A 22,819-nucleotide genomic window follows, 5' to 3' on the forward strand; every position below is an offset into this window, starting at 1 on the left:
TCCCAGCACGATCCCCTGCCCTCATTTACTGCGGGGGGCGGGGAGGCTCCACCCAGAGAGCTCGCTGCTCCCCCCGCACGGCCCCAAGTGCCCCCTTTCCTCCCCAGGAGTGCTGGGTCCGAGGCCTTCCCAGCCAGGAAGAGAGACCCCCCACCCCCTTGCAGAGGCTCCTGCCCCCTCACCCCATTCCTAGGAGAGAAGGGGGTTAGCAGCCCTCAAATAATGGGTGGGGGGTGCCTGGCCAACGTGCCCCCTCCAGATTCAAGGGGGTGTCTGCTGGCAGGATTTGCTCCCTTTGGCTAAATTTGGGGGTCTCTCCGGTGCTACATGGGGCACCTGCTTTTTGGGGGGACACAACACCGACGGTGGGAGGGGTGGGTGGGAAAACGGACACAGCCCTGTCTGCTTCCGAAAGGGGGTCCTCTCCCCGGTCCTCCCCACCCACCCCCAAAAGAGGCTGGAGGCCACAGCGAGGGAGGGGGATGATATTCCGCCATCTTTATTGATTCGGGAACAAGGGTGCCGTCCCCACACCTGAGCCCCCAACCCCCTCCCCACCCCCACCAGAGCGCGGGCAGCAACCCCCCCCCTCTCCAAACTTTGGGGGTGTGTGTGTGGTTTGGAGGCCTGCTTCCCCCCCGAAGCACCGAATTTGGGGTGTCTGGATGATTTGGGGGTGATAAAAGTCCTCGTGGAAGAGGGCCCCTCCTCTGGATCTCTCCCCTCCCCGGTGGCAGAGGGGGCTAAAAGTGCAATGGGGGCTCCCTGAGGCTTATAGGATCAGACCCCCACACCCCAAAGAGGAACTGGGGGGTCTTGTAGTGTTTTGTAACCGTTGTTGGTGGGAAGGAAAGGAAGGAGGGACCGGCGGCCATCTTGGAAAGTCCCGCCTTGATTTTAGACCCCCCAAAAAGGACAGGTCCGCCTCTGCGCACCCCACCCCCCTCCTCCCTTTACCCCCAAGACCATCCTCCCCAGCCCACCTACCGCCCCAAGCGAGGGGAATTACCCCATGGCCCCTCACCCCCCAAAAAAACCACTCCAGGGTGGGGTGCGGAGGGGGGCTGAAAGATATCCCTGCGGCTGCACCCCGGCAACGTCCCCCCCTCGCCCCGGGGGAGGCCCTACGGCGACTACGCCCCAAAATCTGGCGCGGCCTTCCCCCAAGGGCCCGGCAGACGATGCCTGACCACCGGGCGCTGTGCCGAGCCCGTGCCCCCCCTTCCCGCGAGACGCGTGCGGTCTCTCCTCCGCGCTGCCCGTCCCCGTTGGAAAAGCAGGCGCGGCGGAGAAAAGCGGGGTTCGGGGTCCGCCAGGAGCTGAATCACTGAGCCCCGGCGTTCTCCCGCTGCAGGTTGGGCGCCGATCGTTGCCGGCGCATGCGGGGAGGGGTGTAGCCTTCGGGGCCTCCCGAACGGCGCGGCGGGGACGGCGGATGCTGGCACGGGTAGTAGTTCTGCTTGCGCGGGAAGGCGGGCTGCTGTTCCGGTGCCCGGGCCTTGTGGCGCTTACCCCGGGGCCCCCCTTCTAAGGAGTGGCGCCGGGCGGGCGGCTTGGCGGGGCTGGGGGTCTGCGTCGCCGGCGCCTCCTCCTCCTCCTCCTCCGCCGCGGGGGCGCCACCCTTCTCCTCGCCCACCATGAAGGCGGTGGTGGGTCCCCAAGAATAGCGGTGCTGCGGGTTGCACTTGAAGGGGAAGCGCAGCTTGCAGTCCTGCGGCGGGATGAAGCGGCCGGGGCCGCGGCGTTGCGGCGGCGGCGGCTGCTGCCGCAGCTGCTCTTGTCGAAGCCAACGGAGGCGCCCCCGGCGGAAAGCCGGGTCCTTCTTCATCAGGCGGGCTACGCGGTCGCGAGGCAAGGAGCCCTCTTCTTCCCGGGGTGGCGCCCCGCCGGGTTCCCCGTCGGCGGCGAACGCTTGGCCCTCCTGCGCCGACAGCAGCGACTGCCACTCCCGCTCCAGCTCGTCATCTTCCTGGGGATGGGGCAGAGAAATGGGGGAGGGAGAAAGGGGGTTACTTCTTCCCAGAGTGGGGTCAGGCCGCGCACAAAGGTGGGGAGGAGGAGCTATGCGGGAAGCGAGGGAGGCTTGTCCGACGCAACTTCTGACCGGTTTCAAGTCTTTGACAGCAGACAACTATCAAACCATAATACAACAGATCAACTTCGGTATCAACAGAAGATCCAAATAAACGGAGTTAGTGAGTCAGTATCGGTCCGTAGTCAGTCAGTATCGGTATCGAGAGAGATCGTCGGTGAAAAAGAGAAAAGTCAGTATCGGTATCAAGAGAGATCGTCAGCGAAAAAGAGAAAAGTCAGTATCGGTCTCAAGAGAGATCGTCAGTGAAAAAGAGAAAAGTCAGTATCGGTCTCAAGAGAGATCAGCAGTGAAGAAGAGAAAAGTCAGTATCGTATCAAGAGAGGCCAGTGAAAAAGAAAAGTCAGTATCGGGTCCCAAGAGAGATCATCGCCAGTGAAAAAGAGAAAAGTCAGTATCAGTCTCAAGAGAGTATCGTGAAAAAGAGAAAAGTCAGTATTGGTCTCGAGAGATGCCGGTGATAAAGAGAAAAGTCAGTATCAGTATTAGAGAGATCATCAGTGAAAAAGAGAAAAGTCAGTATCGTATCGAGAGATCATCGGTGAAAAAGAGAAAAGTCAGTATCGGTCTCAAGAGAGATCGCCAGTGAAAAAGAGAAAAGTCAGTATCGGTCTCAAGAGAGATCGTCGGTGATAAAGAGAAAAGTCAGTATCGGGTATTGAGAGAGATCAGTGAAAAAGAGAAAAGTCAGTATCGGTCTCAAGAGAGATCATCAGTGAAAAAGAGAAAAGTCAGTATCGGTCTCAAGAGAGATCATCGGTGAAAAAGAGAAAAGTCAGTATCGGTATCAAGAGAGATCATCGGTGAAGAAGAGAAAAGTCAGTATCGGTATCGAGAGAGATCATCGGTGAAAAAGAGAAAAGTCAGTATCGGTCTCAAAAGAGATCGTCGGTGAAGAAGAGAAAAGTCCGTACCGGTATCGAGAGAGATCATCAGTGAAAAAGAGACAACGAACGGTGCTCATCCATCATCCACGCAAAGTCTTTTTTGATTGGTTCGTCAGGCATCCTGATCAACTCCCATTTAGGACGAGGTTCTTCTTCATGTCCAATCCTTTGCAGATCGGAATTGTGCGGTGGAAAGAGAATAAACTCTCATCCCCGTGATGATAATTGAAGCAACTATGTTACGTATATGGGTGGACTATATATAAACTATAAATATATCTGTTTGTAGCTTTAAGGAAACATACGGTAATGTATTATGCTGTGTTCGGATTGGTTAATTATGCTACAAGTTGGCACAAGAGGGAGCTACAGATCATGGTTTAATTCTCTTTCTTTTTCTCTTCTTCACTGATGATCTTTCTTGATACCGATACTGACTTTTCTCTTTTTCACTGATGATCTCTCTTGATACCGATACTGACTGACTACGGACCGATACTGACTCACTAACTCTGTTTATTTGGATATTCTGTTGTTATCGAAGTTTATCTGTTGTATTATGGTTTGATAGTGGTCTGCTGTAGAAGACTTGAAACCGGTTAAGAAGACAAGTGGCCACAAGAGGGAGCTACAGATCATGGTTTAATTCTCTTTCTTTTTCTCTTTTTCACTGATGATCTCTCTTGAGACCGATACTGACTGACTACGGACCGATACTACTAACTCTTTATTTTGATATTCTGTTGATACCGAAGTTGATCTGTTGTATTATGGTTTGATGGTTGTCTGCTGTAGAAGACTTGAAACCGGTTAAGAAGACTTGAAACCGGTTAAGACGACTTTATAACGGGATATTTCTGGACCGTTAAAAACGTGCATGACGTGGACGGTTTATTGGACTGCGCTATTTCTTCAAGTAAACATGAAGACAACTCGGTCAACTCTGTGACTGTGTATTTATTTCTTCCTAACTCTTCTGATAAACCGTTTTCCGTGAGCATATATCCTTTTTACTCAAAGGTTACTCTGCACGTATCCTAACAAACTACATGGATAAAGGATTCAGGGTATGATGAGCAGGTGCGTAGTAACAGCTTCAGGCAACAGCGAGGGAGCCTTCCCTGACCACCAAGGGTCAATTCAGTGACCAATCAGGATGACAGATGTGACCACATGACAGGGACGACACTTCCCTGGATAACTACATTTCCCATGATGCACTCCCTTAAAGGGACAGCTCTCAACTCCTAACTAACTACCCCAAATCCCATGAACTCTTAACCTGTCTGGACATCACAGTGCTGCTCAGAAAGTATATAGTTACTCGGGAATTGGGAGCTGTCCCCTTAAGGGAAATGCAGTTAGTGCCTCATGGGAGATGTAGTCCGTGTCATGTGGTCGCATCTGTCATCCTGATTGGTCGCTGAATTGACCTCTACTTGGGTTGTAGGAGGTGGGAGGAAGACTTTGTCCAATCCTGCCTGGAGCCAGCATCGTGCAGGATCGTTACGGGGCGTATTTTCACACTACGACGACGCCCTACGCAAAGATCGGACATTAGATGAATCTCAACGTAACCGTTACACCTCGAGGATGCCTACTAACAATCCGATCGAGAAACTTTGTCGCGTCGAACGGACTGTCTCGATATTCCGCCAGAAAATTGAGACAGCAGCGCCGGGACGATCAGGTGTTGCGGCGTGACGCCAAGGGTGTCTCTTCCATTTCTTTACGGCCGGGGTTGTGTGTGCGAATCCAGCGCAGACAAGTTATTATGCGCCCTCGCTCCGGGAATTTGCTCACCTGAGTCGAGAACGGGATGACCTGTTCCATCTTTACCACGCGGTCCCTCAGCGCCCGGATCTCCTCGTCCTTCACGTTGTTCTGGATCTTCACTTCCTGCAAGATGTCCGTCAGCTTGTCGATGTGCGCCCGGAGGTCGACCACTTCCACCCCCGGCGGGCTGGCTCGGCTGAGCGCCGGGCTGACTCCCGGCGCGGGGCTCTCCGCCTCGCCCACGCCCACCGTATCCCAGACGTCCCTGGCGACGGCGCGCCAGCTCTCCCGCTCGCTGGGATCGCGCCGTCCGCAGAGGCGGCAGAGTTCTTTCATCTTGACGATGCTCAGGGCCTCGATCTCCTGGCGGGAGTGCCGGAAGTCGTTGAGGGCCACCTCGTAGCAGATCTCCTTGACCGCCTGCATCTTCAGGTCCGCCAGGGTCAGCCAACGGGGATCCTTGGCGGCCCGGCGCCGCTGAGGGATCTGGTAGACCCGTAGCGGCTCCCTCTTCTTGCCCGAGCTGGGTAGGCCGCAACGGCGCACAATCGTTTGCACTTTAGTGGCCGGCAGCTTCTCCCGCAACGAGGAAATAAGGCGCCAGCTCTCCTCGCACGAGCGCTTGTCCGAATCGTCGCCACTGTCCGAATCCGCGTACTGGGGGGGGGAGGAAGACAGGTTTCAAGGACAAAATGGCAGAAGCAGACACGAAGCCCAAACACGCCTTCACTTAAGGACCACGACGGAGCACCAACTTCCTCCACTTCAACATTTCTCTTAACTGCGACGGCTGCTAAGTAGGTTTGGTCTCCCGTTTACGGTATTTCTGGGCCACCGTTCTTAAGCGAATCACTGCGAATCAACGAGCAACCTGGCTGTAGCACGGCTTTGGCCGTGTTCCCCTCCCCGCAGGACCGTCGTAACTAGGAGACAAGTTGACCAAGCTTGTCTGAATTCTGGTTACACCCGGGGCATGCTGACACGGTTGCGTGGAAAATGGTCAATAAAGTCCCCTTTTTGCAGGGGGAGCGCTGTCGCTAACTTGGAACAGCTGCTAAAGGAAAGACGCCAGCACTCCCTTGTAATGCGTGGTACAGATAGTCCTCAACTTATGACCCCAACCGATGCTGTCCTTAAGTGAGTCGTGGCCAATGTGATGCCCTTTGGGGTTGTTCCTGCAAGCCGGTCTAGCTTCACCCCACCCCGTACCGCTGCGTGGAGGAAGCCAACGTCCGCCGGCGGGTCTCGCGAACGTTCACCTACCAGCCTCTGCTGTTCCAGGATCAAGTCCGCTTCCTCTTTCTCGCGACGGTACTGCGTCTCCAGGTCCTGCAACCTGACCGGAAAGCCGGACGTTGAAACGAGGACACGGAGCGGGTTCTGCCACCCACCGGGACAGGGGACACGACGGGAAATAGGGAGGAATGGCTGCTTAAAAACCGCGAAGCTCGGAAGCCATTGGCGCCAGCAGCCAAGGAAGAGACTTCCGGTTTGAAGGGCTCCGCACGAGACCGGAATCCGCGATCGTGCACGCGGTTTCTGCCCGGGCTCGAGGCCGGAACGCCCCGAGCCGGGCTGGTTTCGGGGCTAAGGGACCCCGTAGAGTTGGCGAAGAGGAAGGGGGGGGAGACCGCCAGCCGGGTCGAGGAGAGCCGCCTCTCTCCTCCTCAGCTGTCCAAAATCCCCTTTCCCGAAAGCGGTAGGAGCGGTGGTCCGAAATGGCGCTCTTGAGGAAGAACGGGGAATACCCGCAAACACCTCGGCGTTCTCAAATCACCGAGGCGGATTTTCATTGGTTGAAGAATGGACAGGCCGGGGGTGGGGAGAGAGAGGGGAAGCATTTTTTTGTATCTTAGTTCACGCGGGAAACTCAGTTCTCGTCGGACATTTTTTTTAACGGCAACCGCCATCTTGTCGTCCGAGAACCTATCGCTTCCCTTCCGCGGAGTCGAGGGTCTTTCTTCCCTAAGGGATCAGGCTGGGGAAGGACTGACACTGACAATCCAACGGACCCCCATCCTCCCGGGATTGTATCTTATTTCACGCGGGAAACTCAGTTCTCGCCGGACATTTTTTTTAACGGCAACCGCCATCTTGTCGGCAGTTCCGAGAACCTATCGCTTCCTTCCTTCCGGAGTCGAGGGTCTTTCTTCCCTAAGGGATCAGGCTGGGGAAGGACTGACACTGACAATCCAACGGACCCCCATCCTCCCGGGGATTGTATCTTATTTCACGCGGGAAACTCAGTTCTCGTCGGACATTTTCTCGTCGGCAAAGAAAACGGCTCCCGTTTCGGTTGAGGAATATCAAGCAGAGACTCCAACGTCCCCCCCGGCACCCTTCCGGGAGGCGAGAAAGCCCGGCGCGGAGACCGGGCGAGATGGCGCACCTGTTGCCCCTTTCCCGCCCGCCCCGCCCCTTCCCGCCAGGCTGCCTACCTCTTCTCCATCTCCAATTTGATGTCGATCCCCTGTTTCTCCAGCAACTCCCTCTGGGCGAAGTTCCAGTCCACGGGCTCCGGCTGGCCGTCAGGAGCCAGGCTGCGCTCGCGCTCCATCCGGGCTTGCTCGGGGTGGTTGAAGCGGAAGACGTGGTTCTTACCCATCACCACGCGGTTGCCTGATCGGGGAACAAGGGCCGGGGCGGATGGAGACGTCAGTGCGACCGCCATCTTGCCGCCAACGGAGAACCTATCGCTTCCCTTCCGCGGAGTCGAGGGTCTTTCTTCCATCCTCCCAGGGAAGAAAACCGCTCCCATTTCGGTTGAGGAATCTCTAGCCGAACCCGATACCGAGCAGATCCCCGGGACCGTGGAGGGAAGCAGGCGGGCAGCTGCTTAGGGTCCCTAGGACAGGGACCCCCTCACCAAGACTGCCCTGGCGGCGAAGCCAACGGACACCTCCAGAGAAGCCCCCCCTTTTCCCGACGGAAAGGACCCCCTAGTTAATGGGAATTGGGATAGTTTGTAAGGAATTGGGAGCTGTCCCCTTAAGGGAATGCACCATGGGAAATGTAGTTAAGGTATCTTGAGAAATGTAGCTGCCGTCGTGCGGTCACATCTGTCATCCTGATTGGTCACTGAATTGACCCTCGTTGGGTCGGGGGTGGTTTTCTTCGCTCAGCTTCGCGCTAGCATCTCTACCCTCTGCCTCTACGACCATGGCATAAAATAGGGGCTAGAAAGATTACTATCAGTTTACGCGACGGTTTCAACTGGTCAAAGAATTGGACATTCGAGGCACCTCGACATAACGGCGAGTTACCTCTACCCTCTGCCTCTACGACTATGGGATGAAATACGGGATAGAAAGATAATACTATCCTTTGACACGACGGTTTCAACTGGGCAAAGAATTGGACATTCGAGGCACCTCGACATAACGGCGAGTTACCTCTACCCTCTGCCTCTACAACTATGGGATGAAATATGGGATAGAAAGATAATACTATCCTTTGACGCGACGGTTTTAACTGGGCAAAGAATTGGACGTTCGATGCACCTCGACATAACGGCGAGTTACCTTGAGGATGCCTAATATAATCCTATAAAAGAAACTTTGTACGGGAGCTCTTCTACCTGTCTTTACCTGCAGCCGCCTTCGCTTCAGGCCGTTCCCCCCCCCCACCCCACCCCCTGCTGAAGGTGCAGCCCTTCCCCTTCCCACTGGGCAGGACGCCCCTCCTCCCCAACCCTACCTGATCGCAGCACCTGAGGCGCCATCACCTGCTTTCCGTTGATGTACGTCTCAGCGCCCGGGCACGGCTCCAAGGTGACGACGACTGCGGAGGAGAAAGACAGGTGAGGAGGCCGAGGGCCCGGGGTCCTTGGGAGTCAGCCCACCCACCTCGTGGGGCTGAGGAAGAGCTGCCCCCCTCTGAGTAGCCCCGGCCGAAGGTCCACTTCGGACGGAGAAGGCGGTAGCTGGACCTTAGGGTGAGCAGGATGCGTAACGGGGGATACCTCCCTGCCCCGCCCGGTCGAGTACGACCCCTGAAGACGACAATACCTGCGGCTGGGTGCTGTCCCGTAGCCGGGACCCCCTGCTCCGGGCAAGCACAAAGAAAGGGGGAGAGGAGATTCGGTTATCCTGACCGCCTCCGGGCCGCGGCGCCCTCCGAGGGAGGTGCCGCGCGCCTGACCCCGAGCGTGAGCTCACCTTCTCCCGCCTCGGAGGCGACGCAGCGGAAGACGCAGTGCTGCTCCTCGATGAACTGACCGCTCAGCCGGATGTCGGCGTTCTGACCGCCGACTCTAGGTGGGAGAGAAGCGGGAGGCGGTCAAAGGCCCGCCCGGGAAAAGGGAAGGCGGGCTCTCCGCCCGGCCCGGAGGGCGCAAACCCCCTCACCTGGTGACGCCGTCTTTCAGGTGGTAGAGGAGGCACTCCGACATCAGGGGGTCTTCGTTTAGGTTCACCAAGTGGGGCGTCTGCGGAGGGCAGGCGTGGGCGTCAACGGGGGGGAAGGCTTCCCGCGTGCCCAAGTTTCAGGGTGGGAGGTTGTCTTTGCGGGTGCACAACGCAACGCCTCTGGGGCAGGTAGGGAGGACTCCCGGGGAGTCACATCAAAGCAGACGCGCCCTTCGCACCCGGCGCTTTTACCTTCTTGGGCGAAAAGACCCCAACGGTGCCCCCGTCCTCTCGGAGAGCCACGCCCATCTCCGCCAGGAGAGCCTCTCTGCAACGAAGACCAGAGACCGCCGCCGCTCAGAACGCCCGCAACAAGACCGTCCGCCTGGCGCGCCACGGTACTCACGGCTCGCGGTCCGGTTGCACGAGCACCGAAACCCATCGCCGGGGACGCGACAACCCCCACCCCTCAGGTGTCGCGTCCCAGGAGCGCCACAACTCGTCGGAGCCCGGCGACCGGCAGCTTCTCCCACAAGCGGGGGGGACACACGACCAGCCGACTCTCCGAGGCATCGCCAACGACACCCAGCCGGACGATGGCGGCTCCGGTCCCTCCCGAGGGCTCCCCTTTCGGCCGTTATCCTCACCCCCCCTCCCCAGAAAGAAGCCGCAAACAAACACGGAGCCCGCTTGAGGAGACCCTCCGGGGGCACCAGGGATGGTGGCGGGAGGGGGACCCCTGGCCTCACCTCTCCATCCGCATGGCCTCCGTTTTCCGCAGTTTTTCCTCCCAAGTTTCATTCAGCTCCGCAATGATCCTCTCAGTCTCCTACGAGAGGAAGGGAGGGAGGAAGCTGTTATGTATCTGTAAATAACGTCGTTTGGGTCGACTATAGATAAACTACAAATATATACGTAGCTTTACGGAAAAATATTATGCAGTGTTCTGGTTGGTTAATGATCAAGTGGCTACAAGAGGGAACTATTGATCGTGGTTTAATTCTCTTTTTCTCTTTTTCACTGATGATCTCTCTTGATACCGATACTGACTGACTACAGACCGATACTGACTCACTAACTCTATTTATTTGGACATTCTGTTGATATCGAAGTTGATCTGTTGTATTATGGTTCTTTTTCTCACTGATGATCTCTCTTGATACTGATACTGACTGACGACTGACCGATTCTGACTAACTCTGTTTATTTGGACATTCTGTTGATATCAAAGTTTATCTGTTGTATTATGGTTTGATATTTGTCTGCTGTAAAAGACTTCAAACCAGTTAAGAAGACAAGTTGCCACAAGGGGGAACTATAGATCATGGTTTAATTCTCTTTTCTTTTTCTCACTGATGATCTCTCTTGATACTGATACTGACTGCGGACCGATTCTGACTAACTAACTCTGTTTATTTGGATCTTCTGTTGATATCGATCTGTTGTATTATGGTTTGATAGTGGTCTGCTGTAGAAGACTTGAAACTGGTTAAGAAGACAAGTTGCCACAAGAGGGAACTATAGATCATGGTTTAATTCTCTTTTCTTTTTCTCACTGATGATCTCTCTTGATACTGATACTGACTGCGGACCGATTCTGACTAACTAACTCTGTTTATTTTGATCTTCTGTTGATATCGATCTGTTGTATTATGGTTTGATATTGGTCTGCTGTAAAAGACTTGAAACCGGTTAAGAAGACAAGTTGCCACAAGAGAGAACTACAGATCATGGTTTAATTCTCTTTTTCTTTTTCTCTTTTTCACTGATGATCTCTCTTGAGACCGATACTGACTGACTACGGACCGATTCTGACTAACTCTCTTTATTTTGATCTTCCGTTGACGTCGAAGATTTTTCGTTGTATTGTGATAAGAAGACTTTATAACTAGATGTAAGAAGACTTTATAACTGGATATTTCGGGACTGTTAAAACTGTGTCGGACACGGACTGTTGATTGGACTGTGCTATTTCTTCAAGCAAACATGAAGACAACTCGTTCAACGCTGTGCGGCTGTATATTTCTTCTGTTCTCGTAAACTGTTGTCCGCGTGCATAGCCTATTTATACTCCGCACATATCCTAACAGAGGCCACTCAGGGGCCTGTGAAGCGACCCTCTGCCCAAGCTGCCCTGGAGAAGGGGACTGGTTGTGCTCTGATCGGAGCCGCGGCGGCTGCCATTATCGCCCGGGAGGATGAGAGGGAACCCCGTGCTGCGGCTGTGGAGGCCGGGGTGATCTTTGGATGCCAGGAAGCCCGGGGGTGGCCCCCGCAGAGTCCGTCTGCTGGGAAAGGGCCCCTAAGGAGGACGGGGACCAGAGGGTGCCAGGCGCCCTTCCTGTCAGGGTGGATGCGCCCGAGAGGGAAATCGTCGCTTCCTCCTCTCACCTGCAGCCTCTCCATGGCTTCCTCTGTCCCTAGAAGTTGCTCCTCTGAGGCCGGCAGGTTGAGCTCCCGCTCTCCGTTGAGGGCCACGGGCTCCAGCAGGAGAGAGGAAGGGGCCATCGAGGCAAAGGGGGTGCCGGCCGTTCTCTGCCCACCGCCGGGATCGGCTGGCTCGGATCCTGCGAAGACACAAGACGAGCGCTGGGATGCGGCCTCCTGCCCAAACACTCGCGTGGCTCCCGCCCCGCCCCCAGATTTCCACCGGGCAGGTCCCTGGATCGCCCCCTACCCGAGAAACAGGCGCCTGAGAGCCCCTGGGCGGACAGCAAGTCCCGCAACCTGGCCACCTCCTCCTTCAGCTCCCGGATGAGCCGGGCGTTGGGGTCCTCGTTGATGATGGCGTTGCAGCGGATCTGCTTGGCGCGGTCGGCGTAACTGGGGGAGGAGACGACGAGCCCTGAGATGGGAGGGTAGGGCTGGGGGGAAGGGCCCAACCTTGGCTACGAGGGGAGACCCTCTCCCCTTCTCCTGGCTCCTCCTTCCCGCTCACCGGAGGGTGCTGAGCGTCTCCTCGTAGTTGATGTCGGCTGGGCTGAGGGCGGCGATCATGGCCGTGCGGGAATTTCCCCCTGCGGAAGGGAGAAAGCGGAGAGGAAGTGACCCCGTTGACTTCCCCCCCTCTCTCACTCCCCACCCCCAGAAGACCCTCTGCCCGTCAACCCTTCACAAGCACGCTTGGCGCTTCTCGCTGAAGCCTTTGGAGCGCGGAGAATCCGGAGCCGAGAGAGAGAGAGGGAGGGTCGGTTTACGGATGGTCTAGGGCGGGGGTCGCCAACCATTTTGGACCTCGGGGACGGCCCAACTCATCGTTTTAAATCCCGCAGTCCTGAGACCCTGGGAAAATCCCCCACCCCCAAAAATAAACTCTGCAGGAAAATGTCCCACACTTATCTTCCTACTTATCGACCGTTCTTGCTTGGAGAGAGACGGAGAGACTTTGGCTGCTGCCGCGAGGAAAGCGGCAAAGTCTTCTTTTCTCTTCCCCCTCCCCGCAAACGCCGCCAGAAAGGCGCCTTTGTGAGACTCGTCACGCCGGCGTAGCCTCTCGGAGCGGGAGGCCTCGCCGGGTTGCAAAGACTCGACTTCTGGCCGAGTTTGGGGGGGCAAGGAAGACTTTCGCCGCTTTCCTTGCGCGCAGACAAAATAAGCCGAAAGGAGCAGCCCGACGGCCATGACAGGCGCGTCGGATGCATGAGACGAGTTCCCCTCCCTACCTCGCGTTGTCTGCGACGCAAGTGACGCCGCCTTATCTTCCCGCGCAGAGCCTGGATTAATTGCTTTTGGGGGACGGGGTGTGAGACATTTCTCCGCGGACCCCCCCAAATTTTCTCACGGACCACCAGCGGTCGCCGAGCCCAACCACTCACCCAAATTCTCCTTCAACAGCCAGGTGAGCACCGAATCCCGGTAAGGGATGAATTCGGACTTCCTCTTCTTGTGGTTGCTTTGCTGGGAAGGCGGGAGGGGAAGTGAGCCGGCGGTAGGGGGAGGGGAGAAGGAAATGGGGGACGCCCTCCCAGAACCCCAATGTGTCCCGCCGAGCATCCAAAGGCCTCGTCCCGCCTCTGGTTCCCGCATCCTCTGCCCCCGCGATCTCTGCATCCCCCCCCCCGGATTGGACGCTCACCATCTCAGCCAACGCGGAGATGACCTTGCCCAAGGTGGTCAAGGACTTGTTGATGTTGGCTCCTTCCTAGGAGGAGGAGGAGGAAGAAGAGGAGATTACTCCGCACTTAAGCTCTGCGGGAGGTGACAAAGCTACAGGGCTCGCGCTCGCCACTCTCTCCCCCCCCCCGCCCGAGGCCCAACTCCGCCGTCTTGCCTTGAGCCTCGTGCCCTTGGCGCCCGACGAGTCCGCTCGCTCACTGCCCGCCAGGTCCACCAAGCTGATCTTGCTCACCTGGAGGAGGGGAGGGGAGGGCACGGGATGAGGAGGGGTGCCTCTCTACAGGGCCCCCAAACTTGACGCAGCCAGAGGTCCGGCCCGGGCGTTCCCTGAACCCAGGACACAGGTCCCTCCTTCCTCCCAGAACCCTCGCGAGGGACGGCCGCAAGGCTTGGGCCTCGTACTCTTCCTACCTTCTCGGCGTCCAAGTCGGTGAGTTCGTCGTGCCGGCGCTGGGTGAAGACGATGGTGAAGACGGCGTGGGAGCGGCTGCTGGTTTCGTTCATGTTGGTTGCGGCCACCGTCCTGGGAGGGCAGGTCAGTGTGTGTGTTTGTGCGCGCGTGCGTGAGGGGTGCGCGTTGAGTTTCTTTCCCGCAACCGCCACCGATTGGGGAATCCCCGTCGCCTGGTTCCCGATCCGGGACTCTCACCCGCTCAGCCCTCCCCTTCCCGTACAGGCCTGGGTGTACAACTCGTCAAAATAGGTCTCTGGCCTTTTTAAGAGTCGCCAGCAAAACTGCGTCTTACGAAACGGACAGCGGATTCCGTCCATGTTTTCCCACAGTTAACCAGGCGGGCGAAGTTTCCGCCGCGCAAAACTCTTAATCGGAGAATAGGATTGATGACTCTGGGCTGTGGACGTGTCCCATTGGAGCATATGAATTAGGATACACCCCGCAGGTGGGTGGGGGGGGTGGGAGAAAACCAGGGTCAAGGGTGACAAATGAATGATGTGACTCGTGTCATGCCCTTGGTAGAGTCGGACTCTTGACGGAGAGGAGATACAGCCGACAGAGAGTGGAGGCATGGCTCCGGCGGTTGGGGAAGGGCAGAGGCTGGCTGGGCGGTCGAGAGGAAGAACCAGGCCCATAGGACACGCAGGAAACGGAGAAGGGAGCAACTTGGCTTGCGAGAGAGGAAGCAGCCCTGATCCCCCTTGCCGCCGGGGGGAGACTAGTTATATAAGAGAGACGGTTACAACCCAGCGTTGCCGGAAAAGCAAAGCTTGTTTTATTTTGGGGCTGAAGTGATCTCGGTTAGCGTCCTTCCAACAGACTCTGCCTTGTTAAATAAAGTTGGTTCGTTACTTCTCCTTTCACCGTCGTTTTGTTTCGGTTTCTTCTTTCGCCTCTTCTCCGCTCATCCCGTTCGGATCGTATCGCTTTCTTTTGAAGGCGATTTTTGAGCGGGTTTTCTCTCCAACGGACTGAGGCCCGGGGCCAAGTTGGAGGCGTTCGAGGACATCGATTGACGTTTTGGATTTTTTGTTACGGTTGGGTGACCCTCCGGGTCATCGCGCCTCAGAGAGTCGGCTGCTCCCGGCATGTTCGCTCCTAACAAATCTTCTTTGAAGCTTTGAAAAATCTAGCTTGAGACTTAGCTGGAGGCTGGGCACCTACGCTGCGGGAGGGAGGGGGGTCCCAGGCCGGGACACCCCCAGCCGGAAAAGTGGGCCCTCCTTACGCCGGGACCAAGACACACACACACACACACACACACACACACCCATCACCCCCACCCCCGGCAGGGCCTCACCTGGCTTTATTGCCGCAGTCCATGAGGTCGGCGATGTCTTCGAAGGAGGTGACGGCCAGCTTGGAGAGTCCCTCCACGTAGGGCCCCATGATGGGGTGCTCCCGCACACGCAGGTTCCCGCGGCTTTTGGGGCTGAGGAGATCCCTCACGCGCTCACAGTAGATCTCCATGTAGCTCACCTGGGGAGAGACCGAGGTATGAGTCTGAGGTATGTGTATGAGGTACGTGTATGAGGTACGTGTATGAGGTATACGAATGAGGTATGTGTATGAGGTATGCATATGAGGTTCGTGTATGACGTATACGAATGAGGTATGTGTATGAGGTACGAGTATGAGGTACGCGTATGAGGAAAGCGTATGAGATATGCGTAGGAGGTATGTGTATGTGATATGCGAATGAGGTACGTGCGTATGAGGTACGTGAGTATGAGGTATGTGTATGAGGTATGCGTGTGAGGTATGCTTGTGAGGTATGTGTGTGAGATATGTGTATGAGGTACGTGTGTGAGGTACGCATGTGAGGTATGCGTGTGAGGTATGCGTGAGCTATGTGTGTGAGGTATGCGTGAGGTATGCGTGTGAGGTATGCGTGTGACGTATATGTATGAGGTATGCGTGTGAGGTATGCGTGAGATATATGTGTAAGGTACGCATATAAGGTACGAGAATGAAGTATGTGTATGAGGTATGCGTGTGAGGTATGCTTGTGAGGGATGTGTGTGAGATATGTGTATGAGGTACGTGTGTGAGGTACGCGTGTGAGGTATGCGTGAGGTATGCGTGAGCTATGTGTGTGAGGTATGCGTGAGGTATGTGTGTGAGGTATGCGTGTGAGGTATGCGTGTGACGTATATGTATGAGGTATGCGTGTAAGGTATGCGTGAGGTATATGTGTAAGGTACGCATATGAGGTACGAGAATGAAGTATGTGTATGAGGTATGCGTGTGAGGTATGCTTGTGAGGTATGTGTGTGAGGTATGTGTATGAGGTACATGTGTAAGGTACACGTATGAGGTACATGTGTGAGGTATGCCTGTGAGGTATGCCTGTGAGGTATGCGTGTGAGGTATATGTATGAGGTATGAGTGTGAGGTATGCGTGTGAGGTATAAGGTATGCGTGTGAGGGACATGTATGAGGTATGCGTATGAGGTACGTGTATGAGGTACGTGTATGAGATATGTGTATGAGGTAGGTGTATGAGGTACGCCTGTGAGGTACGTGTATGAGGTAGGTGTATGAGGTATGTGTATGAGGTATATGTATGAGGTACGCATATGAGGTACGTGTATGAGGTATATGTATGAGGTATATGTATGAGGTATGCGTATGACGTACACATGTGAGGTACGTGTGTGAGGTAGGCGTGTGAGGTATGTGTATGAGGTATGCGTATGACAGGCATGATATTCCCCACTGAAAAAAAAATCGGGGCCAGCCAAGAGACCCCGCACCCAGAAATCGCACACACAACACCAACACTACACACCCTTCCTTTCCAGCCGGTCAGGTGTGGATCAGCTCCGGAGCTGGGCGGCCGCTTCCCTGGTGGAGGGGACGAGGCCGCCACCCGGGGGAGCGCCCGCAGCTTTCCCTCGCCAGGGCCGGGCGGTGGCGTGTTGCCCTGCGCCGCGTGGCCTCCGCCTGGCAGTGCGCTTCTCGGCACGAGGTAGCCGCGTTGGCCAAGGAGCCCTGCCGGCCCGGCGAGGGGAAGGCAGCGAGGTCCCTGCCAGGCTGGGGCGGAAAACCCGCTCGGCAAGGGGCCGGGGAAGCCTGCGAGCGGAGGACCGAGCGCGCCGGGAGGCAGAGATTCGTCCGAAGCCGTCCGATGGAGAAATGGCTGGTCTGTGGCTACCCCAGCTCCCTTTTCCTGCCGCTCAGCGGCCTCCGCCGCACCGCCGGGCTCCGCTCAGCTGTCCAGCTGGGGCTGCCAGGAGTTGCTACCGCCGGGCGCGGCTCTAACCCCGCGTTACCTCAGGAAGGGAAAGGCCAACCCGGGAGCCACTGCGCCTGAGCCTCCGGTGCCGCTGCCGCCATTGCAAAGCGCCGCCACGGCTCTTCCTTTTCCTTCCCGAGGCAACGCGGGACGGAGCCGCGCCGGCGGTAGCGACTCCTGACTCAGGGGGTCCTCCGAGGGGAAGGGAAGGAGGAAGAAGGAGGGGATTCCCCCCAAATCGGAAGAATATCCCGTCTAGTAGGAGGATCCTGGGCTGGGAGTTGAAATGGGGAACGGACCGATGAACAGCTGCCCGACGTACCTCCACGGAACAGGACAGGGAGGGCGACGCTTCCTCGGCGACTCGGCGAAAGAGATCTTCACAGAGCTGGAAGGAGAGAGCGAGAGAGAGAAGGGGGAGGATCTAGCCCCACATCCCAGCAAGAGACGGCGGAGGGATTGAGGTCGAGCAAGCAGGGGAGAAACCGACAACCGTTGGAAGCCCGTCCCCCCGCGGAGCCCCGGAGTCCCACGGGACGCCGACCCCTCGTCTCCAGGCACCTGAGGGATGATACCCCGCTGGTCTTTCTCTTGTTTCCCCATCATGGTGTACGACTTGCCGGCTCCCGTCTGCCCGTAGGCGAAGATGCAGACGTTGTAACCCTCGAAAGCGTGGAGTAACATCTCCTCGCCGATGTCCTTGTAGACCTGCTGCTGGGAAGCAAAGCGGGGGTCGTCCTCCTGCAAGAGAATGGGGGTCCTCACTCGGGGAGACGGACGCACGGACGGCGTCCGTCCGGGGTGGGAGGGAAGGACAGACACACACACACGCCCCGCCCCGCCCCGGACCCCCAAGCGACACTCACCGAGGTGTGAGACCAGTAGGAGTAATCGAAGGTGAAGCTCTTGGGGGCATCCTTGGCCTGCTTGGGGTTGGCGATGCCTGCGTGGGGGACGAAAGAGAAGGGAACCCCCCTTGCCACATCCGCCACGGCCGAGGCAGCGTCGGCGGGAGGGCACAGCTGCCTTCCAGCGCCGCGGGACGACCCGACTTCAACTACCCGGGCCGCCAGCAGCTGCATCCGGAAGGCCCAACGAAGACACAAGGACGAAGAGTCCGGCCGCTAACGGCTGCCCTAGATGAACACCTCTTAAAAGGGTAACGCTTGGGTGGACCCCCTTCTTCGTCTAAAACCGGCAACCCCAACGCGGATTCGTCTACGTTGCCTTAGGGTCCATCAGCTTGACCGCTGGTCAATGCCGTAACCGTAGCCCAAAGCAGCCTCCCTCGCCCGGCCTGAGAAGGGGGGTCCACAGAAGTTTTACCCTTTTAAGAGGTGTTTATCTAAGGCGGTCATTAAAGGGAGAATTTCTCTCTCTCTCTGTCTCTTTCTCTCTCTCTCTCTCCTTGCGTCCCGTCTTCGTTGTAAAGTTCTCCGCGCCGTTAAGATCGATTCGATCGTTAGATATTCGCCTACCACGTATACCTCTGTATACGTCTCGGATATAAACCACGGTTAAACGGTAGCCACCCTGCAAATGGTCTGACGGGTCTCGGATAGCTACGGGGAGGGAAGTGTGCCAGACCCCACCCTCACCCTGCCCCTCCGACACGGACGTAGCCCTGGAATCCGGTCGCGAACGGCGACCGGAGGTCAAAGCAGGACTCGAGGACTCCTTTCTCTACGAGGGAGAGGTAGACTGCCCCTGAACCCGGAGGCTCCGCTCCGATCTTATTCACAATCGCGCGGTTTTGGAAGCCAAACCAGAGCGCCAAGGCTGGCCAATGGCGCCGAGAGTTGTACGCCCGGGGCCCTTTCCTTACAGACTCCCACCACCCCGCGCCTCCTTCAGTCCTCGGGAGCCGGCGGGGAAACTCACAGGTGGTAGGTCCTTGCATCTGGATGACGCAGGTGGCGGCGTGGCTGAGCTCCCGGGCGTTGAAGGGCCTCACCCGGACGGCCACTTTGACGGACGCGCCGGCCATCCTGGCTCCCTCTGAGTAGCCGCTGGGCGGGGGGGGGCAGTTTACCTGCAGGAAGGAGGAAGAGGAGCTTCGTCCGAAACTTGACGGGGATCGGGCCTCGTACGGGACGCTCCGGCTACGCCCCCCCCGCCCCCAGGCAAACCCTAATCCTAACCGCCCACACGCGCTTCTCAAGGGACCGACGCAACCGGGCAAACCGCATGCCGGGCAAACCAGGCTGGGCCCTTCCAAGGAACCGGACGGACAACCTGCCTGCCCACACAGCACACACACACACCCATCCTCAGACAACACAGCGCCTGTTTCCCATCTGGGCTGTTGAACCGTCCGTCCGTCCATCCGTGTGTGTGTGTGTGTGTGCAAGGCCCCTGGGAAATGCACCCGAGAGCCACCCCCGGGGTGGCGATGGCCGCCGGTGGCTCGCCAGCCCCCATCTTGGCACCACGGCATCCCCTGGCGGCTTACGGCTTAAATCGGAGGAGGGAGGGAGGGCGAGTCAGCATTGAGGGGGTGCTAAGCCCCCCCCAAAGAAGGTCAGCAGTGCCAGCCCCCCCCAAAAAAAAGAACCAAGCAAACATCTCATCCGAAGACCCACCAGCTGGGGAGAAGATGGCCGCCGGAGGGGAGGGGGGCTTAGTAAAAGACGGTTTCTATCCCAGCCAGAAATCACTTCCCCTCCCTCCCTCCTTGCCATCCCTCTCCCCCTTTCCCAGAGCACCCCCCCTCTTTTTATTCTGCTCCCCCTCTCCGCAGGCCTGTCCTCCGAGCAGTGGATTCATGGGGGGGAGAGAGAGGAAGGAAAGGGGAGGGGGCTCCGTCCGATCCCTCCCCACGTCTCCCCCGAAAGAGGCCGGTGCCCCGACATACCACCCATAAACGGAGGGAATAACCGAAAGAACCAACCGCTCCTGATCTCACTAAAGGGGGGGTGAGGGGGCAGCTTCGGCTATGCAAAGGCCCCCCCGACGGGGGGTGAGGGTGGCGGGGGGACCCGGCACCCCCTCCCCCGCGCTCCAGGCCTCCCCGCACCCAAACCCCGAAGCCTCCCCCTGCCCTCCTCCTCCTCCCCTCCCACCTGCTCTGGGTCTGGAGGGCCTCTCCTCCCGCAAGGGGAGCCCAAGGGCACCGGAGCCACGTCCGGCCGTCACCCGTCCGTCCGTCCCACCCCCCCTCCCAAAAAAACCAAGCCGGCCTCTTGGTCTCACATGACGGGTCGATGACAGCGACCCAAAAAAGTATTTTTAGCCGGGACAGCTGCTCCTTGGCTCGCTTTCAAGAGCCGCCTTCCGCCGACGAGCTCCTAAGCCACCCGAGGGGGACGGGGAGGGGGGCGCCGTAAGAGACGCAAGCCTTGCAGAAGCGGCCCCCGCGAAGGGGAAGACCCCCCCCACCCCCCCCCCAGCCCCACCTGGGGGGGCTACCTGCCACTGAGGGGCGGCCCTGCTACCCCGCCGCGGGGCACGGAGGTCAACCCCCCCCCGTCCGGCCTCTCTCCTGTCCCGTTCAGCGGCGCCCACCACTGGGGACGGGGTGTGGGGGGGGGGGCGAGGGGGGGGGTGTTTCCAAATCTCTTCCACCCCCACCCCCCCTTTGAGCCCCCAGAACAACGTCCGTCCGTCTGTCGTCCCCCCTCCGGCGTCTGGCAGTGGGGCTCGCTGGGGGTGGGGTGGGGTGACGAGGATTGGATGCCCTCTGGGGGACTCCTGCCGGGCAATTGAGGGGGGGTTGGGAGGGGGGAAGAGGGGGAGGAGAGGGGGAAGAGGGGGGAGGAAGCAGATAGGAAGCAGGTAGGAGGCAGACAGGAAGCAAATAGGAAGGAGATAGGAAGCAGATAGGAAGCAGGTAGGAAGCAAATAGGAAGCAGACAGGAAGAAGACAGGAAGCAGGTAGGAAGCAGGCAGGAAGCAAATAGGAAGCAGGTAGGAAGCAGACAGGAAGCAGGTAGGAAGCAGGTAGGAAGCAAATAGGAAGCAGACAGGAAGCAAATAGGAAGCAGGTAGGAAGCAGATAGGAAGCAGGTAGGAAGCAGATAGGAAGCAGGTAGGAAGCAGGTAGGAAGCAGGTAGGAAGCAGGTAGGAAGCAGACAGACAGAAAATAGAAAATAGGAAGCAGATAGGAAGCAGATAGGAAGCAGGGAAGCAGGTAGGAAGTAGGCAAAGGGAAGCAGGCAGGAAGCAGGTAGGAGCAGGTAGGAAGCAGGTAGGAAGCAGGTAGGAAGCAGATAGGAAGCAGGTAGGAAGCAAATAGGAAGCAGATAGGAAGCAAATAGGAAGCAGGTAGGAAGCAGATAGGAAGCAGGTAGGAAGCAGATAGGAACTAAATAGGAAGCAGATAGGAAGCAGATAGGAACTAAATAGGAATCAGATAGGAACTAAATAGGAAGCAGATAGGAAGCAGATAGGAACTAAATAGGAAGCAGATAGGAAGTAAATAGGAAGCAGGTAGGAAGCAGATAGGAAGCAGATAGGAACTAAATAGGAAGCAGACAGGAAGCAGACAGGAAGCAGATAGGAAGCAGGCAGGAAACAAATAGGAAGCAGGTAGGAAGCAGACAGGAAGCAGGTAGGAAACAAATAGGAAGCCGGTAGGAAGCAGGTAAGAAGCAGATAGGAAGTAAATAGGAAGCAGATAGGAAGCAGATAGGAACTAAATAGGAAGCAGATAGGAAGCAGATAGGAAGTAAATAGGAAGCAGATAGGAAGTAAATAGGAAGCAGATAGGAACTAAATAGGAAGCAGATAGGAAGCAGACAGGAAGCAGACAGGAAGCAGATAGGAAGCAGGTAGGAAGCAGATAGGAAGCAGACAGGAAGCAGATAGGAAGCAGGTAGGAAACAAATAGGAAGCCGGTAGGAAGCAGACAGGAAGCAGGTAAGAAGCAGATAGGAAGTAAATAGGAAGCAGATAGGAAACAGATAGGAACTAAATAGGAAGCAGATAGGAAGCAGATAGGAAGCAGATAGGAACTAAATAGGAAGCAGATAGGAAGCAGACTGGAAGCAGGTAGGAAGCAGATTAGAAGCAGACAGGAAGCAGATAGGAAGCAGGTAAGAAGCAGATAGGAAGCAGGTAGGAAGCAGATAGGAAGTAAATAGGAAGCAGATAGGAAACAGATAGGAACTAAATAGGAAGCAGATAGGAAGCAGATAGGAAGCAGATAGGAACTAAATAGGAAGCAGATAGGAAGCAGATAGGAAGCAGATAGGAAGCAGGTAGGAAGCAGATAGGAATAGATAGGAAGCAGATAGGAACTAAATAGGAAGCAGATAGGAAGCAGATAGGAAGTAAATAGGAAGCAGATAGGAAGCAGGCACCCCCTGCTCTGGCAGGAAGGGGGCAGCCATAACCTCCCCTCTACCCCGTCCCCCTCCCCTCCTGCTTCCACGGGGGCAGGCAGCCCCTCCCCTCCCCTTCCCCAGAGAGAGAGGGGAGGGGATTCCCTCCCCAAGGCGGAAGAAAAGGCTCCGTTTTCTTTCTCCAATGCCAGGGCGAGGGGGCAGTTTGGATGCCCAAGGGCAGGGCAACCATCAGGGAGCCGGTGGGCCCAGGCACGGCAGGGATGGGGTGGGCTGGAGGGGCTCTGGGTGCCCCGGAGCCCTCAATGGGGAGGGGGGAAAGCAGGCCAGGCGGAGCCCCAGCTGACCTGAGCAGGAGAGCCGGGCGGAGCCCGTCTGGCAGGATTCTTCCGGCACCTCACAAGTGTCTGACGGAGACGCCGAGGAATCCGGCCCTTCAGAAGGGAGGAGCCCCCTCTTCCTCCTCCCCTCTCCTCCTCTTCCTCCTCCTCTTCCTACTCCTCCTCCTCCTCCTCCTCCTCCTCTCCCTAAACCCCCTCCCTTCCAGCACTGATAACGTTCCCCAGTTGGGTGACAAAACGTCTGCCAGGAAACCAACCAAGCTCAGAGGGCAGATAAGACCCCACA

The 22,819-nt window shown here is 57.1% G+C and overlaps 1 protein-coding gene across 1 annotated transcript in view; it reads right to left on the minus strand.

Annotated features, from left to right (window-relative positions):
• Positions 1 to 582: 582 nt before the first annotated feature.
• The window catches only part of KIF1C (kinesin family member 1C), a 26,517-nt gene continuing 4,280 nt past the window's right edge, over positions 583 to 22,819 (minus strand). Inside the window, exons 2-22 of the mRNA XM_087919027.1 lie at positions 18,791 to 18,941; positions 17,776 to 17,852; positions 17,471 to 17,650; positions 17,232 to 17,297; positions 14,972 to 15,150; positions 13,629 to 13,740; positions 13,372 to 13,449; positions 13,177 to 13,242; positions 12,917 to 12,998; positions 12,040 to 12,118; positions 11,779 to 11,924; positions 11,493 to 11,668; positions 9,851 to 9,930; positions 9,354 to 9,429; positions 9,102 to 9,181; positions 8,913 to 9,007; positions 8,452 to 8,535; positions 7,194 to 7,374; positions 6,019 to 6,091; positions 4,783 to 5,412; positions 583 to 1,969 (exon numbers count right to left, since the gene is read on the minus strand). Coding sequence (XP_087775153.1) covers positions 1,325 to 1,969; positions 4,783 to 5,412; positions 6,019 to 6,091; positions 7,194 to 7,374; positions 8,452 to 8,535; positions 8,913 to 9,007; positions 9,102 to 9,181; positions 9,354 to 9,429; positions 9,851 to 9,930; positions 11,493 to 11,668; positions 11,779 to 11,924; positions 12,040 to 12,118; positions 12,917 to 12,998; positions 13,177 to 13,242; positions 13,372 to 13,449; positions 13,629 to 13,740; positions 14,972 to 15,150; positions 17,232 to 17,297; positions 17,471 to 17,650; positions 17,776 to 17,852; positions 18,791 to 18,896 — 3,291 coding nt within the window. The 5' untranslated portion in view covers positions 18,897 to 18,941 and the 3' untranslated portion in view covers positions 583 to 1,324. The remainder of the gene's footprint in view (positions 1,970 to 4,782; positions 5,413 to 6,018; positions 6,092 to 7,193; positions 7,375 to 8,451; positions 8,536 to 8,912; positions 9,008 to 9,101; positions 9,182 to 9,353; positions 9,430 to 9,850; positions 9,931 to 11,492; positions 11,669 to 11,778; positions 11,925 to 12,039; positions 12,119 to 12,916; positions 12,999 to 13,176; positions 13,243 to 13,371; positions 13,450 to 13,628; positions 13,741 to 14,971; positions 15,151 to 17,231; positions 17,298 to 17,470; positions 17,651 to 17,775; positions 17,853 to 18,790; positions 18,942 to 22,819) is intronic.

This window comes from Pseudonaja textilis, unplaced genomic scaffold (genome assembly GCF_049901715.1).
Source record: "Pseudonaja textilis isolate UNSWEBS1 unplaced genomic scaffold, rPseTex1.2 PTEXSCF23, whole genome shotgun sequence".
In the NCBI taxonomy this organism is placed as follows: domain Eukaryota; kingdom Metazoa; phylum Chordata; class Lepidosauria; order Squamata; family Elapidae; genus Pseudonaja; species Pseudonaja textilis.